The sequence below is a fragment of the Alligator sinensis genome, unplaced genomic scaffold (genome assembly GCF_000455745.1).
Source record: "Alligator sinensis unplaced genomic scaffold, ASM45574v1 scaffold134_1, whole genome shotgun sequence".
NCBI lineage: Eukaryota > Metazoa > Chordata > Crocodylia > Alligatoridae > Alligator > Alligator sinensis.
In genome coordinates this window covers 759,972-780,755 of record NW_005841920.1, presented here as the reverse complement: position 1 = coordinate 780,755, position 20,784 = coordinate 759,972, and the positions used below count along the sequence as shown (strand labels likewise).

At 39.7% G+C, this 20,784-nt stretch overlaps 1 protein-coding gene across 3 annotated transcripts in view; it reads right to left on the bottom strand.

Moving 5' to 3' along the window:
* Nucleotides 1-413: 413 nt before the first annotated feature.
* SLAIN2 (SLAIN motif family member 2) overlaps nucleotides 414-20,784 on the bottom strand; it is a 38,024-nt gene continuing 17,653 nt past the window's right edge. For 2 of the 3 annotated variants that reach the window (XM_006019006.2, XM_006019005.3), the window contains 5 exons: nucleotides 19,497-19,856; nucleotides 18,556-18,693; nucleotides 11,815-11,892; nucleotides 4,871-5,189; nucleotides 414-3,134 (listed from right to left, as the gene is read on the bottom strand). In XM_006019006.2, coding sequence (XP_006019068.1) covers nucleotides 3,068-3,134; nucleotides 4,871-5,189; nucleotides 11,815-11,892; nucleotides 18,556-18,693; nucleotides 19,497-19,856 — 962 coding nt within the window. In that variant the 3' untranslated portion in view covers nucleotides 414-3,067. The remainder of the gene's footprint in view (nucleotides 3,135-4,870; nucleotides 5,190-11,814; nucleotides 11,893-18,555; nucleotides 18,694-19,496; nucleotides 19,857-20,784) is intronic. The other variant, XM_006019004.2, reaches the window with a different exon arrangement.

The window sequence follows — 20,784 nt, the reverse complement described above, 5'->3', positions numbered from 1 at the left end:
AAGGAAGAGCAGGTTGTGCATTGATGAGACTTGCACATACAGAAGGACAGACTCAGGTAAATACCAGAATTTAAGTTCATGCGATTTGAAAAGACAATGCGAAGACAGAAATGTAAAAGAAACTTTCACAATCAGCAGAAGGTTAATCTCCATCTATATACTAAAACCACAAGAAAGGAACAGGACCAAATGCAGAACTACTCAGACCTCTCAGTAGACTAATTATAAGAACCAGTAACTGGGTACAGCTGGTTATTCAGCCACTGAAATAGAAAGGTAATTTTCAGAGAAAAAAATTAAACACTCCCTGGTTTTTAAAACCGATTTCTAAGACTGGGCAACTTCATATCATTTTATAAGGAGTAAGAGACTTTTCAAGTAGATGTTACGGAATAAGTAATCCAGCCAGGAAATATCTGTGGTAAGAATATTTATATTTTTCTTTTTACACTTTTAACACTTACAAAAACATTCAAACACAGAAAAATTAAATAACTTTGGAAGCAGAATAAGTCTTTCTGCTACATACATACGACAAGTCCGAGCTGTTGGCACAAAAATTAATCCACATTCATAAAACCCTTACTACTATATCAAACATAAGTTAAGTAAATCATAGGCACTAGTTTATCAAATCCATATTTCCACACATCTGCAAAATCTCTAAACACAGAGCCTCAAGATTTCCTGATATTGATAACCGGTAATGCACAAAGGCTTCCTAGTAAACACAGTTTCTTTTTTCAGGAAATTGTTAACTATATTTCTGTGGGACAAGAACAGCGGGTAAAATGAGGCTTACAGAACTTAAGTTCAACATATTTAAGTTGTGGAGTTATTTGCTGAAATTTAAAAAATAAATAATGTACACAATACTTTGATGGAGCCTTGTTAAAAAAATTAAACCTGAATATCTTCATGTAAAATGTTCTGATTTTCAAAACTAAAAATATCAATTTGATTTTCATAATAAAGATCACCAATTGAAATTCCTTTTAGGCGTTACTGAAGACTGCAGCATTTTAAATGAAGTTTGGCTTCGTCAGCGAGGGTGGAGTTTTGACCCAGTCCTCTAGTCCGCCTAGCAGTTACATGAAATACCCACTAGCTGAAAAACATTTTGTGTGTCAGTAAATGGCCCAAAGGCTAGATTACTGGTATGTACTGATCTAATAATAACCCCTGCTGCAGTTTTCCTATTTAAATTACAATATATTTGATGCCCTGACTTCAAAGATTAATCACACTAAAGACAATGGCTCTTAGCCTCATAAGGTATTAAGTCATTTAATTACTGGTATAAGATCTGCCTGCAGGTGGAACCGAATTCTGTTTGGCTTTTTCCAACTCAAGTAGTGTTGCATGGCTTTTCATCCAGTAATATATGTTAACACTTGCCTGAAATTCCAGATTGCTCCAGAACTTCAGGATAAATTATCCTCTTTGTGGTGGGAGTCAACATGCATCAAGGGTGGCACTGTGAATTGTTAAAGGGGCTAAGGGCTACCTACCATCGAATCCAACAAAAATGTAGTATTCTTCAGTCACTGCACACTGGGTACCTTCATGTTGCTTCAGTGTGTAGTTTGCCATTGCTGTAAACTATGCATACAAAAATCTTGGCCTCAAAAGGTTCCACACACAAATACAAAATGCTTCCTGTTGAACTGACCCCACTCAATTACATTTTCAATCTTTACATGACAAATTTTGAAAATAGAAAATAGTTGTTTGGATGCTGTTGTAACAGATTAATTTGTTGAGTGCTGGCCTGATGGCCAACAAAAGTAGGTTTAATATAAATGTTGACAGGTAAAAGTCCAAGAGCCACTAGAGGGATTTAATAACTTGTAAACATATGTAGCAGGTTTCATACTGTTACCATGAATGCAAGATACAGATATGTAAGGCAAAGTACATATTTAACATACTAACATGGGCAATATCCTCTGCAAAAATATTTACAATTTAAAATAAACCAATTTAAGAAATGGATGAAAGTAAAAAAATAGGATACCAAAAACTCCCTCATACGGTGAAACATTACCTAAATGAATATCATTTGGCATCAACAGTACAACTCATTACCTTAGAATTTGTATGTTACAAGTGCATAGTTGTGTTTCCTGCTATTAGCACGTAAAGTTGCGTTCCAGGCTATAAGCAATGCGGTGTGATATTATAACAAATGGATAGTACTGCTTGCTTTCCTTTTAAGGAAACCTGCTATAAAAAGTTCTCTCAAATAATGAGCCGTGTGTTAAAAATGTGGCTGCAATAGCAAAGGCCATCCTTCCTGAGCCAGGAACTATAAGGTTTAGAAAGATTGTACAACTGATACTAAGCCCTTTTGGCAATCAAAACATCAGAGTACATAAAACTGATACGTCAAACATAAAAGGATGCTGCCTATACCATCCGAGTTTCTGTATGTCTGCTACATTCAAACCTTTAATGATAAAAAAATGCCGTGACTACGATTTACTGTCTCCAGTGAACTGCTTTCTGAAGGATATGTACCACTTTCCTGACCAGAATCTCCTGCAATTGTTTAAAGCAGTGTTTAACTACGACTGTAGCTAATTGCAATCAGAATGTTAGCTCTGATTAACATGTTAATGTTTCAATAGTACATATTCACCAATGAATCATTCTGCTGAATTAAAAATCTGACTGAAAATGAAGTTTTGGACAGTTTGAGTTTGCTGTTTTCCTTGCTGTTTTTCAAGATGGGCATTTCTTTGGCATTAGTTAGGTTTTTGCCCAGACATTGGCCATTGTCATAAATGCTCAAATTGATACCTTTTAAGCAAGCAAGAAAAAACCCCAGAACTAATAACGATTTCACGTAAAAGTGATTGTATGATCATCAAATATCTGATGTTAAATGTCATTAAAGTGCTGCTTTATAATCTCTGCCAATTTGTGCTAATTAAAAGACAGAGAGGTCTGGGATTTTACAAATCCCGAATGTCATGTCTGAACAGTCTGCATATCAAGCTGTTTTTTAGCCTGGTGAAGTAGTATCCATTAAGCACTGGAACTTTGCATTTTTAAGCTTTGCAGTTCAGTAGCAGCCTTCTTTCCAACTCTCATCTTTCACGTTGCCATAGGTTTTGGGAGCCGGCAATGATCTAAAATAAAATGAGATTTATTTTAGTTTGGCTTGTACTCAGCTTTCCTGAGCCTCAGTTATCAGACTTGGCACTGGAGAATGGAATTTCTGTAATCACTAAAACTTATGCTTTAATCATTTCACTCCAGGAGCATCTCTGCAGGACTCTTCTACTGGAGTGCAACATTCAAGGGTTTCTATAATGACAATTTTATGTTTCTAAGTGTTAAACTTGGCCATCTATATAATGACTCACAAACTTATTACTGCACTTTATGGAAGTGGGAACTCACCTGTAAGATAAGCAGCACTTCTTCAACACTGAAGTAATTTTATAATTAAGCTTAGCTATGATAGCCATTTGAGTTTAATGGAGGCAGGCACTCTACTGAAGAGTGAGATCAAACTGACAGAGACTGATAAGTAGGGAAGATATTTTCACTAGTGTTAAGTGTACCACAAGAAAGACTAACATTACTAAGCCTTGTTTTTAAAAAATGAGGACAAATGCAATTCAAACACTGCACAAATTATGGCATTCATTGCTTCATCCTTCTTGTACTAACAAGGATGCACAGGACAAAAACTAGGCTCTTTCATTCCGTGATACATTTACTGCTGTATCACACTGAGGTCAACTGCTCTGCCCTCCCTGCAAAAAGTTCTACCTAAGGTTCTTCGAGGGGGCGGGGAGAAGGAGGGGGGGGGGGGGGGCTGGGTCTCTCCTTTCCACATACCAGCTGGTTTTCATTCTGCAGCTTCATATGCGAATATCTTGGCATAAAACTGCAGGTCTCACAGAGAACCAGCATTTTCTATTGATACTGAGCTGAAGCAGAGATGAGCACTTGATTAGTAATTTTTTGCATCTCCTTGTTGGTGGTCTATTCTTCCCATGCGACACCCAGAATCTGTTTTAGATGCTTGTTTTTGGAGATTTCTATTTTCCTACCTATCATGCCAGTACATCTCCAGCTCTTTAAGCATGTTAGTGTTAAACATCATGTTTGAATTGAAAGTTTTCTATTTTGTTCAGGTGCTGAACTGAATTCTCCCCTCCCTTCACCCTCCTTCGGGAAAACAGCTTTCCTATTTTCTTTTAAAGGCCTGGAATATGGGTCTGTGCCCTTCATCAGCTGATAAACATTTGAATTGACAGCTAATCTCTAAAATACTGTTTTCAGTTAAAACACTCAGCTAAGAATGGGATTGAATCCTACAGACATCATACATACCAGAATAAAAACAACCATTATATCTAGGCTGAACTACTCTGAACATTACTGTGGACATCTTAACATTGTTTTATCTGCTTGAACCTTTCAGCAGGTAAGTGTTGTTGTTGTTGTTTGGTAGCATACATCAAAAGATTTACCTTCCACACTTGAAAATTTCATTGGTATTTGTCTCAATTTGTTAGTGTTGCTTCTTAAGTAACTGTCTAATATGGTACCTTTAATAGGTAGCTAGCTGGCTGTGAAAATGAATGCTCCCTTTTAAACGTGCAGAAGTGTAGTTAGTCCTGTACTAACAATATTAATTTTCAGCAACAACCTCCTTTGCTAAGGTCCAACATGCTGTCAGCTTTACTTCTGATCCAGGCTTTTTTTTGGTCAAGGAAGGTGGGAATATAAACTGTAACAACAGGAGAACACACACCAAGCAGTTTAATACCATTGGCCCGTGTCATCTATAGGAGTTAAGCGTTAGCTTCTGAATACAGAACTTTAAATAAAAATGCTCCATTGTACTCACCTGCGAACAGGCTGTGCAAGTTTGCTGCGAGGCACTGGTATGCCCCCAGCAGAAGGGGCACTGGGTCTGGGTAAGCCACTCCGCATCCCTGTTGCCCCTGCTGGTCTAGTTAGAGTAGTACTATTAACACTGCTGGCAGGGACTGGAGAGCCTGGATTCTGAGCTGCAAGAGGTCCCGGCGAGGAACTGCTTTGTATCAGCTGCACAGCTTCTGGAGCAGCAGCAGAACCATGTCCATGGTTACTAAATGCTTTCACTGGCTGCCGGAGAGCCAGAGGCGATGGAGCTGCAGGGGAGCGGAATTTACTTGGAGAAGGTACTGGAAAAATAAAAGTACAAAATAATCATTTTCACAGGAAAAAAAACCAACCCAAAACAAACAAACAACAAATCCAGTTAAAAGGTACAGGGGGCCATTTAAAAACTGAGAATATAGGTTTTCACACAGAAAAGGAAACTACAATGTGATACATGTAATGGAACATGGCTGCTAAAACAGCAAGGAGAAACAGAAGTCAGATGACCTGCTAATGTCAAGTTACTGCTGTAGAGTTTTGGAAATTGTTCACATACAAGATCTTCAATGCACCCAGGACAAGCAATTAATTTTTTAGACTTAGGAGCAAGAACCCTCTTTTCATGACAAAGGCCAAAATGTTTGGGGGATATTAGGACTGTTTTAGTTTTACAAGATTGATCTAGTCAAGAGAGATAAGAACTAGAAGCATTTGTCAATAGCAAATGTACATAATCTATCAAAATAGCTGCAGATACATTTGAATAGAAGTGCTGCACTTCTAAATGACCTGGTTTGTTTTTTTAAAAGACAAACAAACAAACTAGGAAGTTTTGAAGAGAGGCTTTGCTGTACTAATGAATAAGGTTAATTACACATTCTTTATTTCTATAGCTGGATCGTGACTGTTACAAAAAGTCAAACTAAAATGGATTATATTCACAGCAAGCTGAAGGTTTTAAGATTACTCTTGTCCTTCTTTTGTCTTAACTCAGTGCATTAGACTAAGGGCCAGAGTAATAATTTGACTGTGTTACTGTCTGAGTTACTAAAAACATAAGGACTATTAGTTAAGGGGGTATGGAACAAGGGTCCAAGAGCCATTTAAGCTATTGCTTGGTACCTAAATTACTAAGCCATTTAGCTATCAAGTAAAAAGAAACCAAACCAGACAACTACTGCCTTCTTCCCACAAAGTAATTAATTCAGCCTCACTTGGGTAAGCTGGCATGCCCAGGAAAGCCAATTTGCTCTTCCCTTTCATGTAGACATGCCATATTTTAATGCCTTGGCTGTACTGTAGTTCAAGCAGCTATTCTAAGTTTATACACAGAATTGTTTAATTTATACTATTAACTTAATTTTTTTAATGACATCTGTATATTCTCCCCCAACAGTGCTATTGTAATGGCAGTTACTTAATGGGGGTGGGAATTTATGCATTATGAGTGCTGTTGACACTTTAGACCATTAGCTATAAGTTGTCATCTGTTGAAGAGAAAGAGTTACTGACTAAATTATCAATGTCATTAAGAAATGCAAGTGAGCCTTTTGGCATTGGTGTCAATATGCCAAAGGGACATCTTAATATGTGCTCCATGAGGTGTTAAAATCCATTAGTACTGAACACATCTAGATCCATGTTATATATGATTCCATAATATATTACGAGTTCATACTGTAAACAAAATTTGACTAAATTATTTCTTGATATTTAGATAGAAAACATTTTTACAGGCTAGTGGATTATCACCTTTCAAGAGAGAATTAAATAGAGTAGAAACAGAAACATTATAGACCATCACACTCAGGAAATGTCATGAGCTAATTAGCATTCAATACACAAATCTGGCTGGTATTTCCTCCATCAAGTAAATTACTTTACTAAGTTTTTGTTCATGGCTGCTACAGACTACAATCAGAGTTGGGTCTCATTGCATTTGCACAGCATCTCTCAAGGAAGTCCATGTATAGTCCATAGAATTTACAATTTAAAGAAAATTTGGCAAAAACAAAACTGAAAATGGATGACTAGGGAAAGGATAGGAACGGGAAGTTTTGGAGGTGGAGTGGGTAAGGGCTTTCTGGATCATTTTAAGATATTAATCACTGGATAAGTAGCAGGATGGAATAGAGAATGAAGCCATGTGTTGAGATAACTGACAGGTAGGTGGAGGGGGTGTCACTGAAAGAGGACAGTGCTCTAAGTCAGGGATGCAGCTGGAACCGCAATACACCCTGTGAGCTGGATCTGGCCCACAGAACTGTGTCATCCAGCTCACTGGAGTCCCCACAGGTCTGGAAACCTAGCAGCATGGCAAGTGGAGGCAACATTACTTGTGGCAGCTGCTGGAGCCGTGGCTATTATAATACTGTCTCCACTTGCCCTGTGTCAACTAGCTTTATAGTTTTGGCCAATTTGGGGTGTCCAGTATGTGTGCTTCTAGAGACATAACAGGAAGAAAAACGGCGAAAAAACGGAATTTGAAAAAGTACATTTTTGATGAATGAGGTTCTACTAAAAGATATTTAGCCAATAAAATAAATGTCCTTCCATTCCTCAAATACATGGTCTTCAACACTGTGGTATTTTATGAACAGACTTCCAGTCTGAGCCATGAATTTATAAAATGCTCAAGTCACCACAGTACCACACAACAGACTATTTCTAACCACTGCTTTCATTTTTACCAAGACACTTGGCTTAATAAACAATTCACTCTCATAAGCTTTGAGCTACAAACAGCATGATGACATTACTGGCAGATCACCTAATAATTCTGTTCAATGTAGCAGAAGTGGTTTGCTTGGAGAATCCTCTTGGAGTGTTTAATACAATTAAACCTGCCATTTTCAGAACAGAAAGACTACTTACCTATAAGCAGCACTCCCTGAAGACAGAAGCATAAGGAATAAGCCATAGGCTGAATGAGGCTCTTTTTTTAGCACAGAATGATGGGCCATGCACTGTTTGGGTGGTATACATTAAAAATGTAATTTTATATCACTAATTTTGATTTGGCCTTTTACCCAAGCAGTCAAATTAAACAAATGAGGAAGACAGTGTTTGGTAGTTCTATTAACAAGTAATTCAGTTTCTTTCTTTTAAATTAAAAACCCACAAAAAAGAAACAACCCATGAAGTTAGACCTCTGGCTACAAAGAAAGGATAGGACTAAGACCTCGATCCAAGAGTCCAGAGATCTGCACACTGTTGCCCTTTGAGGCACCACTGGGACACCCCAGGACTGTTCAAGCGGTGTTGGGAATGCCTGGGAGTAGCAAGGGTAAGGAGAGCGACTCTGGTCCCTGCAGGTCAGGGCCAGCAACTGGAGCTACCTGCTGCTCCATGGAACTCTGGGAACAGCTGCTCTTCAGCTCTTCCACTGCCATGGCCCCTGCAGGCACAGCTGGTTTGCCCATCTGTAGCGTGGGAAGGAGGAGCAAAGGAGCAGTTCCTACCTATTCCTAGCTGGAGAGCTTGCTGGAATGCCTTTAATCCCCGCCCCCATATTTTCCAGCACTGAAAAAGTCCCAGAAATTTGCAGCCCTGAAATTGAACACCTGTCCATACCCAAAGTTGCCACAAGGGCCCTTTCTCTATCCAAGGAGCAACAGGCAGTTGCTTCTTGGCTTCCTCTGTCCCCTGCTTCCCAGTTTTACCAGACAGGTAGGACCAGGCAAGCAGCAGGCCCAAGGTCTTGGACAGAGTCAGCCTGTCTGGTGCCATCAACTAGCTGATCAATGGGACCAGGCAGGGGGAAGTACCATGGCAGCTCATTGGTGCATGGGCTAATAGGGAGCCAGCCACTCACTGGAGGACTGTGGGATACTGGGGGACAGGAATTCCTGTCCAGGTGTCAAGTTTGTTGCAGAAAACCTTCTCATGAGTCAAAAATTGCTGTTGTAATTAGCAACTCTTCTTTGTTGTGGATCCACCATTTCAGGGAGAGAGCAGATTTTTTTTTTTAGTGGGACAAAAGGCCTGGACGCATGGCTGCAGGGTTTTTGTCACACTAAAACAGTAGGGAAGGTAAGACAAAAGGTAACACCTAAGCTCTGAGTTACTGTAAGGCTAAAACGACCTGGAACACATGCTGAAGTCAGATTAACTACACTGAGCACAATATACTCTCCCAAACACTAAATCTAGGGGTAAAAAAAGGTTGCATCAGCATTCTAGCAGAAGAGAGAGGTCAGTCTGAAAGAACGGAGCGTGGTCAAATGGTCAGAAAAGGAACAAGTAGAAAGCTGGGCACTGTCACTTAACTGCCACCGACTTGCCAAATGCTCTTTGAACAAATCAGTCAAACTGAAATGGAATTTATACAACTGTTACTAGGCATACTTCACAGGGCATGATCTTATCCTTTGTTATATGGAAATCTTTCTATGAAAGATGTTAAAGCAGTGCTTCATCAGCACTTGGAAAACTACATAATCAGTGAATGTTTACAGAAAGACTTTATCCTTGTGAGTGAGATGTTTGAAGTACAGGCAAAAACAAATAGAAAAGGCTAGTAGGACAAAATTCTGTTACTGAATAATGATTCTTTAAGGAAAAAAAGTAAATTCACTTGTAAATATCAAACAAAAATATTCATTTACATGGTACAGAGTATAAAATTATAACTGCCTAAGTAGCTCTAAAACCAGCACTCTGAATTCTATAGTCTCAATAACTGAAGATAGCAGCATTATGCAGAGAGGTCAAAACTGTAACAGAGAACATGACAACTCAGCTTAATACTTTTATTTGCAAGTTTAATTAGGAAAAGAGACCAATTTGATCCAAACCAATAGGCTATTATACTCCTGTAAAGGTTTTAACAACTCTAGAATCATTCTGTCCAGATATCTCAAGAAAAAGCTTCCAAACATTTGAATGAGAGAAGTGGCCAGCCAGAAAGACTGAACTGAAAACAGCTGTCCTGGAGCAGATGCCAGTCTTATCCCAAAAAACAGGTGACTGACTAGATAAGAAAAATGCCTAATACTGCTGCTACATGATCTGAAATGTCAGTTATAGACACTGGTGATTAACCAGAAGAATCTGGCTCAAACTTTACTGTAGTCTGCTGATGAAACTGCTATTAAAAGGGAAGACCAAGGTCATTAAAACTTTCTGAACAGCGCAACAAGTAACAGCTATCAGCAGTTTATGTGTATTAATTGCCATGTTTTAGGATTCAGTGTTGAATATATCTATAAAAAAAATCTTGTCATTGATATAAATAAGTAACTTTCAGCAAAGCAGCTTCTTTAATGTGCATATAGCTTAAAAGGATTAGTCTAAAGGTGAAGTATGGTCTTGTAGTAGGATCTCCTGGATCTTGATAGAGACAAGAGAATTCACTATATTTTAAATGTGTACACAGCTCCTTGGTTTTACCTTCATAGTGGAATAGAAGTGTGCGGGCCGCCTCCCGATCCCGTCCATGCAGCCATGTGTGGGCTAGGAGTGGTATGCGAACCCGTTTCTGCGCACGCGGGCTGTGGCCAGCAGCCCAGGCACGCGGGGTCGAAGAAAACCGGTGGCGAGCTAGAATTAGTTACAGACGCGTAATGGTTGATTAAAAGATTGTTTACTTACACCAACGATGGTCGTGGTATAGGCTGGACAGTTTCCCATGCTCAGCTCTGCTTAAGTCCTCGCTAGAGGACTCCGACAATTGACCCCGGAGTTGTTGAAGCTCCGCGGGTTCGGCTCGGTAATTGGCCCCGGAGTGGTTGAAGCTCCGAGGGTTCGGTAGTTTCAAAGGAAAGGGATACGTCTAAGATCGCGCTCGGTGACAGGGAGAGGCTAGAGGCCGTTTGGCCCCCGGAGTGGTTGATGCTCCGTGGGTTCGGTAAATAGGTCCCCCGGAGCTGTTAAGACTCCGTGGGTTCGGTAAGTCAGCCCTCTATTGCCCTCTTAAGGAGAAGAATAAGCAGCTGGGTTTGAAGGGATTAGCAGCGCTTAGAAATCTTCACGCTCTTTCTCCCAAACTCCAATTGCTCTCTCTCTCTCTCTCTCCAACTTGGGTGGAAACCTCCCAAGCTCTTTATACGGCTAGCAAGCCAATCGCTAGCCGCCACGTGTGCATAATTTAGGATCGGCCAATAATGTGGCGCGAATCTAAATACAAACGGCGGGAACTCGTTTGCACCGTGCATCACTATGATGCAAAAGAAATGCACCATGCAAAGAAGGCTACAAACTGGAGGGAAATACTGTTCTGCACGCGGGTTCTCCTATTGCAGCAGAAAACTCTACCATGCAAAGGAGCTGCAATTTGGCGGGGACATAATTTAGCGGTGCCGAAGCACACAAAAACAAAAAACCACAACTTTGGGTTGTGACAAGAAGTAGCATCCTGTATAAGATTCCCCAGACCTTTACAGGCATTAGTCTGGTGTGCTTGAGTCACTTGCATGATTCTCTTCTCTTAAGACAATGAAGATCAGCCATTAGGTACATAAAATCAGAAATTCTGTCCCCCTAAATTATTTCTGAGAAATGCAGCTTGCAATTTTTTGCTGCATGTCTTAAGGAGAATGCTGGAGTTTTGCTAGCATTCTGTGCTTCAATTGTTCAAAAGTAACAAACTTTTTAGCCTCTGTTTATAATACTGGAGTGTAAGGAGTGAGTGTAAAGGAGAAAAGCGACTTTTTTCCTAAAAACGATGTTGTACCATTTAGTATCAGGATCTACATTTGAAAAAAAATGCTTTCTGCTCATAGTGGAATGGGTGGATTTTTCCTCTTTTAAGCACTTAAAACATGACAACATTACGCTATGTTGATACAGCCACTTCTGCTTTTAGTTAGTTTCTACATGTAACGTTGTTTGGATCTGTTAATTTGTAAGGCAGAAAGAAGATTTAAAAGAGGTGAACAATTTTATGAGTTCTGTTGGAACTTGATAAGAGGCTGGAAGTTTAATTACCTCCTTTTGTAGATGGAGTTTGAAGGAACTGTTTGGTTTTGAAGGCAGCACGAGGCATAATTTTCTGCCTTTGCAGAGCTGTTGAAAGATAAGAAGTGTTATATGTGTCTAGGAAGACAAGAAAACTCAATTCACTTGGGATTTTAGGGCTACATCTGCTAGTGAAGCATCAGGAAAAAGAGTGAGCTAGTAAAACGCATAACAGTTTTCAAAGCTGTTATGACTCCAGAAGTGAAGGAGCTTGTTTTAGAGTGATGCTTTGTGCATTAAAGGTGTGCACAGGGAGGGTGTCAGAAACCTTGCAGTGCAAAAGGTGCAAATTCTTTACTGCCAAAGAAGCTTCTTGCAGGGCAAAAAACCCAGAAAGGAAAAATAATCAAAACACCAGAAAGAGAACAAGTCACCAGTAAACATGCTACAGCAACTTCAGGGCAAGATCAGGTATAAAGATGAAAACTAAGACTGGCTGTCTGATTTACCCTATCGGTAAGTTTGCATCAAAATGAATAGTTTGCCCTAACGCTTTCAAGACAGACGCCTAAAATTTGTCCTGTAAGACTGCTACATTTTGAAAGCATACTATTTTCAATTCTAACAAACTTAAAATACAGACAGAATTGAATTCCCACAAATTCATTTAAAGAACTCAAGTTTTGAATCAAATAGAAATATCAAATCCAAAGTTGTGAGCGTCTTAATATGGCCTTGCTACCAACCAAACCTCTAAGAGCAGCAGGTGGCAAACAAGAAACTGCACAGGGACAGCAGGGATTCCTGAATTCAGTACATTTCCACTGCTACCTTCACTAGTCAGGGAAGCCTCTAGCGGAACTAAGGCCTCGTCTTCGTACAGAAATCAGAACCTCCCTCATTGTGGCCCGGAGACCAGTGCAAAAATGCTTTTACTAGTAAAGACTGTTCTCATACAGGAAAGGGAACATGGTCTTCTGATCTAAAGTTGCTGTATTCTGGTAAACCTGTGGGGGCAGGGCTAGGGGAACTGTATTACTTGCTACTAAGTAGCTTGGTTTAAAAATTCTCTACTCAATTAACAGTGCAGAAATTGTACGTTTTCAAAATTCTTACTTTCCCCAGTTTAAAAAGAAATACATAAAATGGTATAAAATGCAGTGACTGCCAACAAGCTTTCTTCCCTTCAAAATTAACAACAATTTAGGAAGTCAGGGGGAACACAGAACGAGTCTCATACTTTTTTTAGTCATAAACATAAGTTTATTAAGAACTGCTGTTTTTCCCCCATGAAAGATAAAAGAAAGAGTAGTCAGAAATATAGTACAAGGTACTTATAGCTATATGCAGTAAGAACAGTCATTCTGGGCAAGTCTACACATGCAATTAATGCAGACCAATAAACTCTGGAGCAAACTGCTCTGGAGTTTATTCGTACACACCACATGAAGCCTGGTTAGAGCAGTCCAGGATGGCAGGGGACCCAGGGGGTCAACCTGCCATCCCAGGGCTGCTCCCCATCTCTTGCATGCTGTGGAGCCCCTGTGCTGAGGCACATAGCGCCCCAGTGTGGGGGTCCACAGCATATGGAGATGGAGAAGCCAGCCCTGGTCTACAGGGGCTCCGCAGCCCTAGAGATGGGGGAGCAGCCAGCAGAGCGGCTGGCTGGGCAGCATCTACACGTATGTCGCATCTTACGCAGGGGTTAGATTCTGAACTCAGCGTGCAAGGCGAAAATTGCGTATAGTCAAATCGCAAATTACCTGCCAGCGATTTGACTAGCGGTGACTGCCTCTGCCTCCAAAACCTCCTGCCGCTGCCGCGGAGCCGTGCTTAGAGCTGTGCGGCTGGCGGCAGCGGCACAGCGCCGGGTGGTGGTGGGGATGGCTGCATGCCGCACGGCCACCACCACGCTGCCAAAACCTCCCGCTGCCACCACCTCAAGCCCCGCTGCCCCTCCCACCCCGCGTATAGTTGAATTCGCGCAAGTTAAATGCGCGTATGATGTGACTGTACTGTATACTGATGCACTCAACAAGGCTCTGCAGCAGAGCAGTACCTGTATTTTACAAGAATACCCTGCTGTGGAGTTTTAGCTGTGTGCGCCCTTATAGGGGCACACATTTAGATGCCAAGACATTTACTGGTCAGTTAATTGGTCAACTGTACAGTAAACTCGCCTTCTTTGTACCAGCTGGGATCTAAACTGCACTCTGCAGTGATATGTGGGACTACACATACTTAGCTTTATCACAACTTCACAATACAAATTTACTGTAGGAGTCCTTAGCTTTAAAAAAAAAAATCTTATTTTAGGTGGTAAAAAGCTGTTGTACAATAGACACCTATTCCATTAACAAAAAGTAATGCAAAACATACGATAAGGCACATGACTAACTGTAGAAACGAGCAAGAATTTTTAATGTTCGCAGTCATGTTTTACTTTACATAAGGAATTATACTGTAACAGACCAAATGGGCAATTCACTCCACCTTACTTATTGCCTCTGCTTATAAGTATATTCAGTATATTATGATTGTTTACAGGTGCAGTTATATTCCCTGGTCCCTTGTTCAGTTAGACAGCACTCAGTCAAGAGCCTTTTCTTGTATTTTTATTCTAAAAAAAATATTTTTGAACATGACTAAGAAATCTAATTTTCCAATTTTTGTTTCACTGTATACTATTTAGCCAGTATACCTAGTTGGGTAGAAGGAAGCCATCCATTATCTTGATCTAGTAAATTTAGCCATTCTGATTTATCATCTCGGTCAATATTTGTTACATGAATATTATTTAACCACATTTTTTTCCTGCTAAAGCATTGCTGAAAATAAATTTCAGATCCTACAGCAGGAGTAAGTGCTGAGGAAACAGTTTCATGTAAGTGACTACACAGAGTACAATGACAAAATTTCTTCAGCTATTTGTACTAAATGCATTTATATTGGGTGTTATCTATTTCTATCAATATTAGTTCCATGAAGGAGAAATTAAAGATATGTAAAATGCAACAAATAGTATTTAAGATGATGCATTCTTAAAGTGCAATGCAAATGTGCAGTGGTTCTAGGTTCAGCAATATATCAAATCAACCAAATCTACAGTAATATAGCCAGCCCGTTGCTCGCAGCAAAAAATTTAATTTTTACTCTGTGTGCTCTAAACAGCTTTATCTTGGCTATTTGTAATCAGAGGTATTTTAGCAGAAGTAAGGTAACTGATTAAGCTGTAGAAGCTGCACTCTATCAAGAATTAGAAGTATATAACAGCTTTTAAGATGTGACCAAAGGCCGGCTGGCTGGCAGGGACCATCTAAGTAAGGGGGCACAGAAGGGGGTTATTTCCCTCCAGCATCTGATGAAGGAGGCAGGGAAGAAGCTTAATCTGCCCCCTGCCCTGCACAAGGAACGATCAGCGGTGGTGGTCAGGGCTGGCAGATCCTGGCTGTGGTCGTGCCAGGCGGACCCCAGCCCAGGTCCGTGCTGGTGGGACAGGGGCAGTTCACTTGAAGCTACTGCAGGGGCTGCCCATGTCTCCCCGCCCCCCGCACAGCTTCTTTGCAACTGAAGGCTGCTCTGGTGCCCCCCCCCCAGCTTCTGGCCTGAGCCACTGCAGGCATGTGCCTACATTTCCTGAATGTCTATTCACTTGCAAATTGGTTCAATCTAGGCAAATTAGACTAACCTGCTAAGATTGAATCAATTTAAGCTTCAGCTTTTTGAATGTCTGCCCCTAGCCCAGTATACCAACTCCTTCACCTTCTACAGCTCTAGAATGATTACAAGCATGTTTGGAAGGACATTCCATCCACCCACTCTTGGATTAGACATGTCTAAAGCTGCCCATTCAACACTAAATATATTTGAGAAATTGCCACCTTTAAAGGTCTTACTTTATTCCGTATCATTTTTGATTGCCAGCATCTAGAAAGCATGTTCAGTATTGCAGCCACAGCAGATAAGCAGATAAATTAGCTTAAGAACAGCAGATATTGACAAGGAAAAAGGTAGTGACCTCAGGTGGAAGTTTAGCAACCTCACAAAGTTAAACTCATGCAAGATCAGCAGGTAAAGACAAAAGCTTTGGATCCCAAGACCAAGGAATTCACTGCCATAAGAAACAGAGAGAAACTTCTAAAAGTTAGCAGGGTGTTTGTCCCAAGTGAAAACATTCTGTATAAAACCAATGAAACAAACAAACAAAGAAAAGGCATTCAAAAACAAATCCAGGAAATTTTATATAAAATATAGGACTGTAAATACGGAAAAAAGGAAATATATTTTCTCCATACAAGATAAATATCACAGTACATACTATATTTGTATACAAACCTTTTAAAAATGTATTTTCAGTGGTAAGAGCAAGGAACCTATAAAGGCTAGATGTCTGGGATTTAATTACAGAAACCCACCCTATGAGTGAGTATATGACGTTCATTCCAGGGGAAATTTCTGAGCCTCTTTGAAATGGCTCACATATTAGACAAGCAAATTAACCTAATGATTTTTCATGTTTACTAGTCACTAATCAACAAAACTGTTTCAACAAAGGCTTCCATCTACTTTGGATTCTGGAGTGAAGTTGAAACCCAACTGTGACTAAACATTACTACGGCTTTACAGAAAAACCAAACAGCAGAATTTAGGTTGTGAAAATGTTACTATTGCTTAAGTGAACTGTACCTGGCAAAATAAGTTGGAATCACTACTTTTCAGAGTACAGACTTCCACTGTGTAACTATGTCCTATATTCCTTGTTGCTAGATGCACAACTGGTATATGGCATCACTTCATTTGAATAGGATCAGTTAAGCCAACCATCTCAGTTATTGTGCTGTGATAGTTTTTGCTTATTTACAATTCAACCAATTTGTATCACCCATAAGTTTGAAGAGCATTTTTTTTATTTTGATGAACCAAACATAAATGAGATTTTACTGCTTTTATCAACATTTGCAATTTATGTTCTTTCTATGCATTTAATTGCATTTTCCTTCTCTGAAACTTTCAAACATTAAAACCTACAGACTAGATGAGTTATTCTGGACCACCACATCATGCATGAACATTTGAAAATTAAAGTAGTGTTGTTGTTGCAGGTGCAGAACTACACACTGTCTAATATTAAAGTTACATCTGAGTTCTTCCTGAGTGGTTGATCCTTTAAAAGGAGAGGACTGCAATGCAAAATACAACTTTCATTTTACAGTTCCTTGCTGGATGTCCCCATAAGCAACTGACATAGTACTGGCTGATTTTTGCCACAGAAATGCTTGTGCACAGAAAAAGTAACTTGGATCCTTCACTGGAGAGGTAATGACATTTCTAAATCCTGAATCTGCACAATTCATCCTCCCCTCCACTTTTTTTGCTCATAAGTGACATGGCAAAGGGAGAGAGAAATATGATTGTATGTGAAAACAAGACTATTTTAAATAAGATTAACAGGTTATAACAGTTCAGTTTTCAGCATCTTTTAAAAAAAAAATCAAAGCGTTAAGTTTCCTCAGTTGGGTGAGCTACAATATAATGACAGCAAAGAAACCAAGACAGTTTTCATAAATCCTCTGACAAGAAAATGCAACAGTACAAAATACTGAACAGCTTCTCTAGTTATTTGCAACTAAAAAAGATTTCTGCAGTACTACACAGTCTGGAGTGCAGGGATAACATTCTGGTACATGCCCTTTTATTGAGATATTAGCTACAGACAGTTCTCAACTTACACCGTTTTGAGTTGCAACGTTTCACACTTACAACGTTTATAAACTGACACCCTGTTTCAACTTTACAGCGCCAGTTTCAACTTACAACGCTTGATCCGATGCAATGCCATGCCAGCGAACAAGTTCGCTGTGTCGCTCATCTCCCTGGAGAACATCTGTCCAAACTTCCTTGGACACTTTCTTTAAGAAAGCAGACAAGACTCCAGAAAAACCTGCAGCCAAAACTCCTGAGAAGACTCCAGCCAAGAGCCCTTCAAAAAGTCCAACCAAGAGCCCTTCAAAAAGTCCAACCAAGAGCCCTTCAAAAAGTCCAGAAAAGTCACCTCAAAGAAGTCCTTCCAAATCAATATGATTGCTATTTACAATATAAATATATTAATGTAGCTATATTACTCATCTATAAATTGATCGAGTACAAAATTCTGGGGTATTTTTGGTGAAAATAGGGTACTGGGCCTTGGTTCAGGAACCAATCCCCCATTTATAACATTATTTTTTCTGAGAAAATTGGTTCCGAGTTGCAACGCTCTGACTTAAGACACATTTTTCAGGAACCAATTGTGTCGTAAGTCTGAGGACTGCCTATATTCCTTTTTTAAAGGCAGATTGCATGATTTTTATATATAAACAGTATTCCATGCAATTCTTCAATAATGTCGATTTTATTTTTTGGAGAGGAAAATATCAGCAATCCAAGCTATCACAAGTAATTTGATGAATGATTAGGAAAAATGTGAAGAAACTTTCATTTCAAGTTTCTATAAAGGTTTTAGAGGAGGAAGAAAATAAAATTATGGAAAAGGTGGCAAATTTATGCACATATATAATCATTTTAACTTAAGTGCTAAATGTTGAAACAATCTGTTTTCTGCTAAATGTCATGTTAGTATTCAATCTGATGTCAGATTTGCTTAGAAATCAAGGTTAGTATCTATAAAGCTCTCCATGAAGTGATTTATTTTACCATGAAATGGTAAACAAATCATCTCTCTCCAGCTGATTCCATAATGTGCATTTACAATATCACTGTAAAGATACTTACTGGCTGAGGCTTGAGGTTGAATGCGAGGTATTCCTCCATTTGGCACTTGAAAGCTTGAGTCACTTCTGCTGTTTTTCACAGACTCAGCTTGGATGTTAGATGTCCTGGACAGGTTTGGAAGACTACGTCTTAGTTTTTCTGTATCAAAGAATTAAAAAAAAAAAAAGACGACACCACAACAAACAATTTGATGCAGGGGATTGAATATATTTAACATAACCTTAGCTGACTTAAAGTACTACTCACGTGAAAATTGATGTTGGCTGCACCGTAATTTAAGTGGTCAAGCTTGCAAGGCTATGTTTAGACAGCTCCCTAGTGTTACTGTCCTATAGATTACTTTCCTGTTTATCAAATACTAAACATCCTGAACATGCATTCTCTTGCTCATCAAATACTTAGCAAGTTTGTTGTATAGTGGCAAACGTACTATGCCTCTAAATTAACAGAAAAGGAAATAATTAGTCTGCTAGTATCACTATGTTTCATCCAGCAATTCACAAGTCTTTCTTTGGATTTTACATTACATTCAGTGTTTTCAGAGGGCCAAAAATGTAGTCTGTGTGCACAGCATTACACTAGTCATTAAATATTGTGGTTTCTCTTATGCACCAAGATGGCTCTATTTTAATACAACCCTGTGCCATAGAGGATAAGTCATTTGCTGCATTTTCAGTCAGTTTGAGCATAGTCAAGTTAGCGTTTAATTGCAACTAATTTAGACTTATTACTTGATTAAGTCATCTGACTACAAGCAAGCCTAAAGCAAAACTGATTGAGGAACTTTCTCTGCTTTGTCTCCCTAGATGCTTAAGTGATTCACCAGTAACAACACACTATATCATTTATTTTAAAGATTGCAAAGTGAGAAAGATTTATTTACAGCACTAATGCCCTACTTTTGTACTAAACCCAATTAACTTGACATAAGAGCTTTTTACCTTCGCTTTTGACACTGCTAGTCTGCAGATCTGTAGGATGGCCTTGAAGTGAAAGACGAGGTTGCTGCAAGCGGCTAATCATGGGCTGGGGTGACGCTCTACTGTATTCTATGCTTCGAGCAGGTGATCGAGAACGAGGGGAATTCCTTGGAGATTGTTTCGGTGAAGGCCACGGAGAAGTGCGCGGTGAGGGTGAAAACCTATTTACGGCAGGATGTACTGTATGATGTGTACCATCTTCTTCATCCTCTAAACTTTGTGCATCAAGTTCCTGATCACTAAATGTACCCCGTCTCATAGAATTGCAAGAGGAACCAGAACTACGTCGAGAAGCAGTAGCTGCATATTCTTGTCGAAGACCTGTGAACAGAAAGAATGGTGCTTACCTATGTTTAAATTTGACGCGGCGTATAACTATTCATGCTGTCACCTCTGGCACCCCCATTTCCTCCTTACTTGAAGCAATAAAGTTATTATCCAACAGTTGATAATGTATGTGAAATTAAGTACTTACTTTCTATCCTTCTACTTCTAGGGTCCCACGGAACAGACCTGTGCCACTCATCTAGCCTGTGGAGCCATGACATCCAGCCCAAAGTTTTACTCCTGCCCCACTCCCCCAAGCACGGACTGCATCTTAGACTGTTTTGTGAATCACCTTCTTTTCCATCAGCACCACTACACCCAGTGATGACTACAGTGATTACATGGCAAAATCTCTTGCTAAACTAACATAATTTAGCAGTTGTAAAGAAAGAAAAAAGGAAAGCAATATGATCAGCCAGTTCTATACAGATTATCAAACAAGAGTTTGAGAACTGTTGCCCTACTGGATGGGTAACCAAAATAATAAACTCCTTTCAGGGTTTCATGAGAAGGCCAAAAATATGAATGTACAAAACTTTGATCAAAATCAACCTTTTTTTGTTGAGGATGCCTGCATTACTATTCCCTCCACCCATGTTCTCATTCTGTGGACTTTACTCTCCAGCCTTTGAGCACTGCCAAAACAGGCATACCCCCAAGATGCATGCATCTTTAAGGGATACCAGCCAGTCAAACTAGCCTTTTTTTTTTTTTAAATACACTATTCCAGTGGTGCCCAACATTTTTGCTTTGTGGACCTGATGAGTGATGTCAGCTGCCTCTGCAGGATGGTCTGGGCCTCCGGGGGTGGGGGGTGGGTGGAAGATATCAGCACCCTGATCCTTATCTGTTTACCTGGGGCAGAGGCAGGGCCAATGAAGCCCTAATCAAGATGTGCATGGAAGGAGGGTGAGGAGAGAAC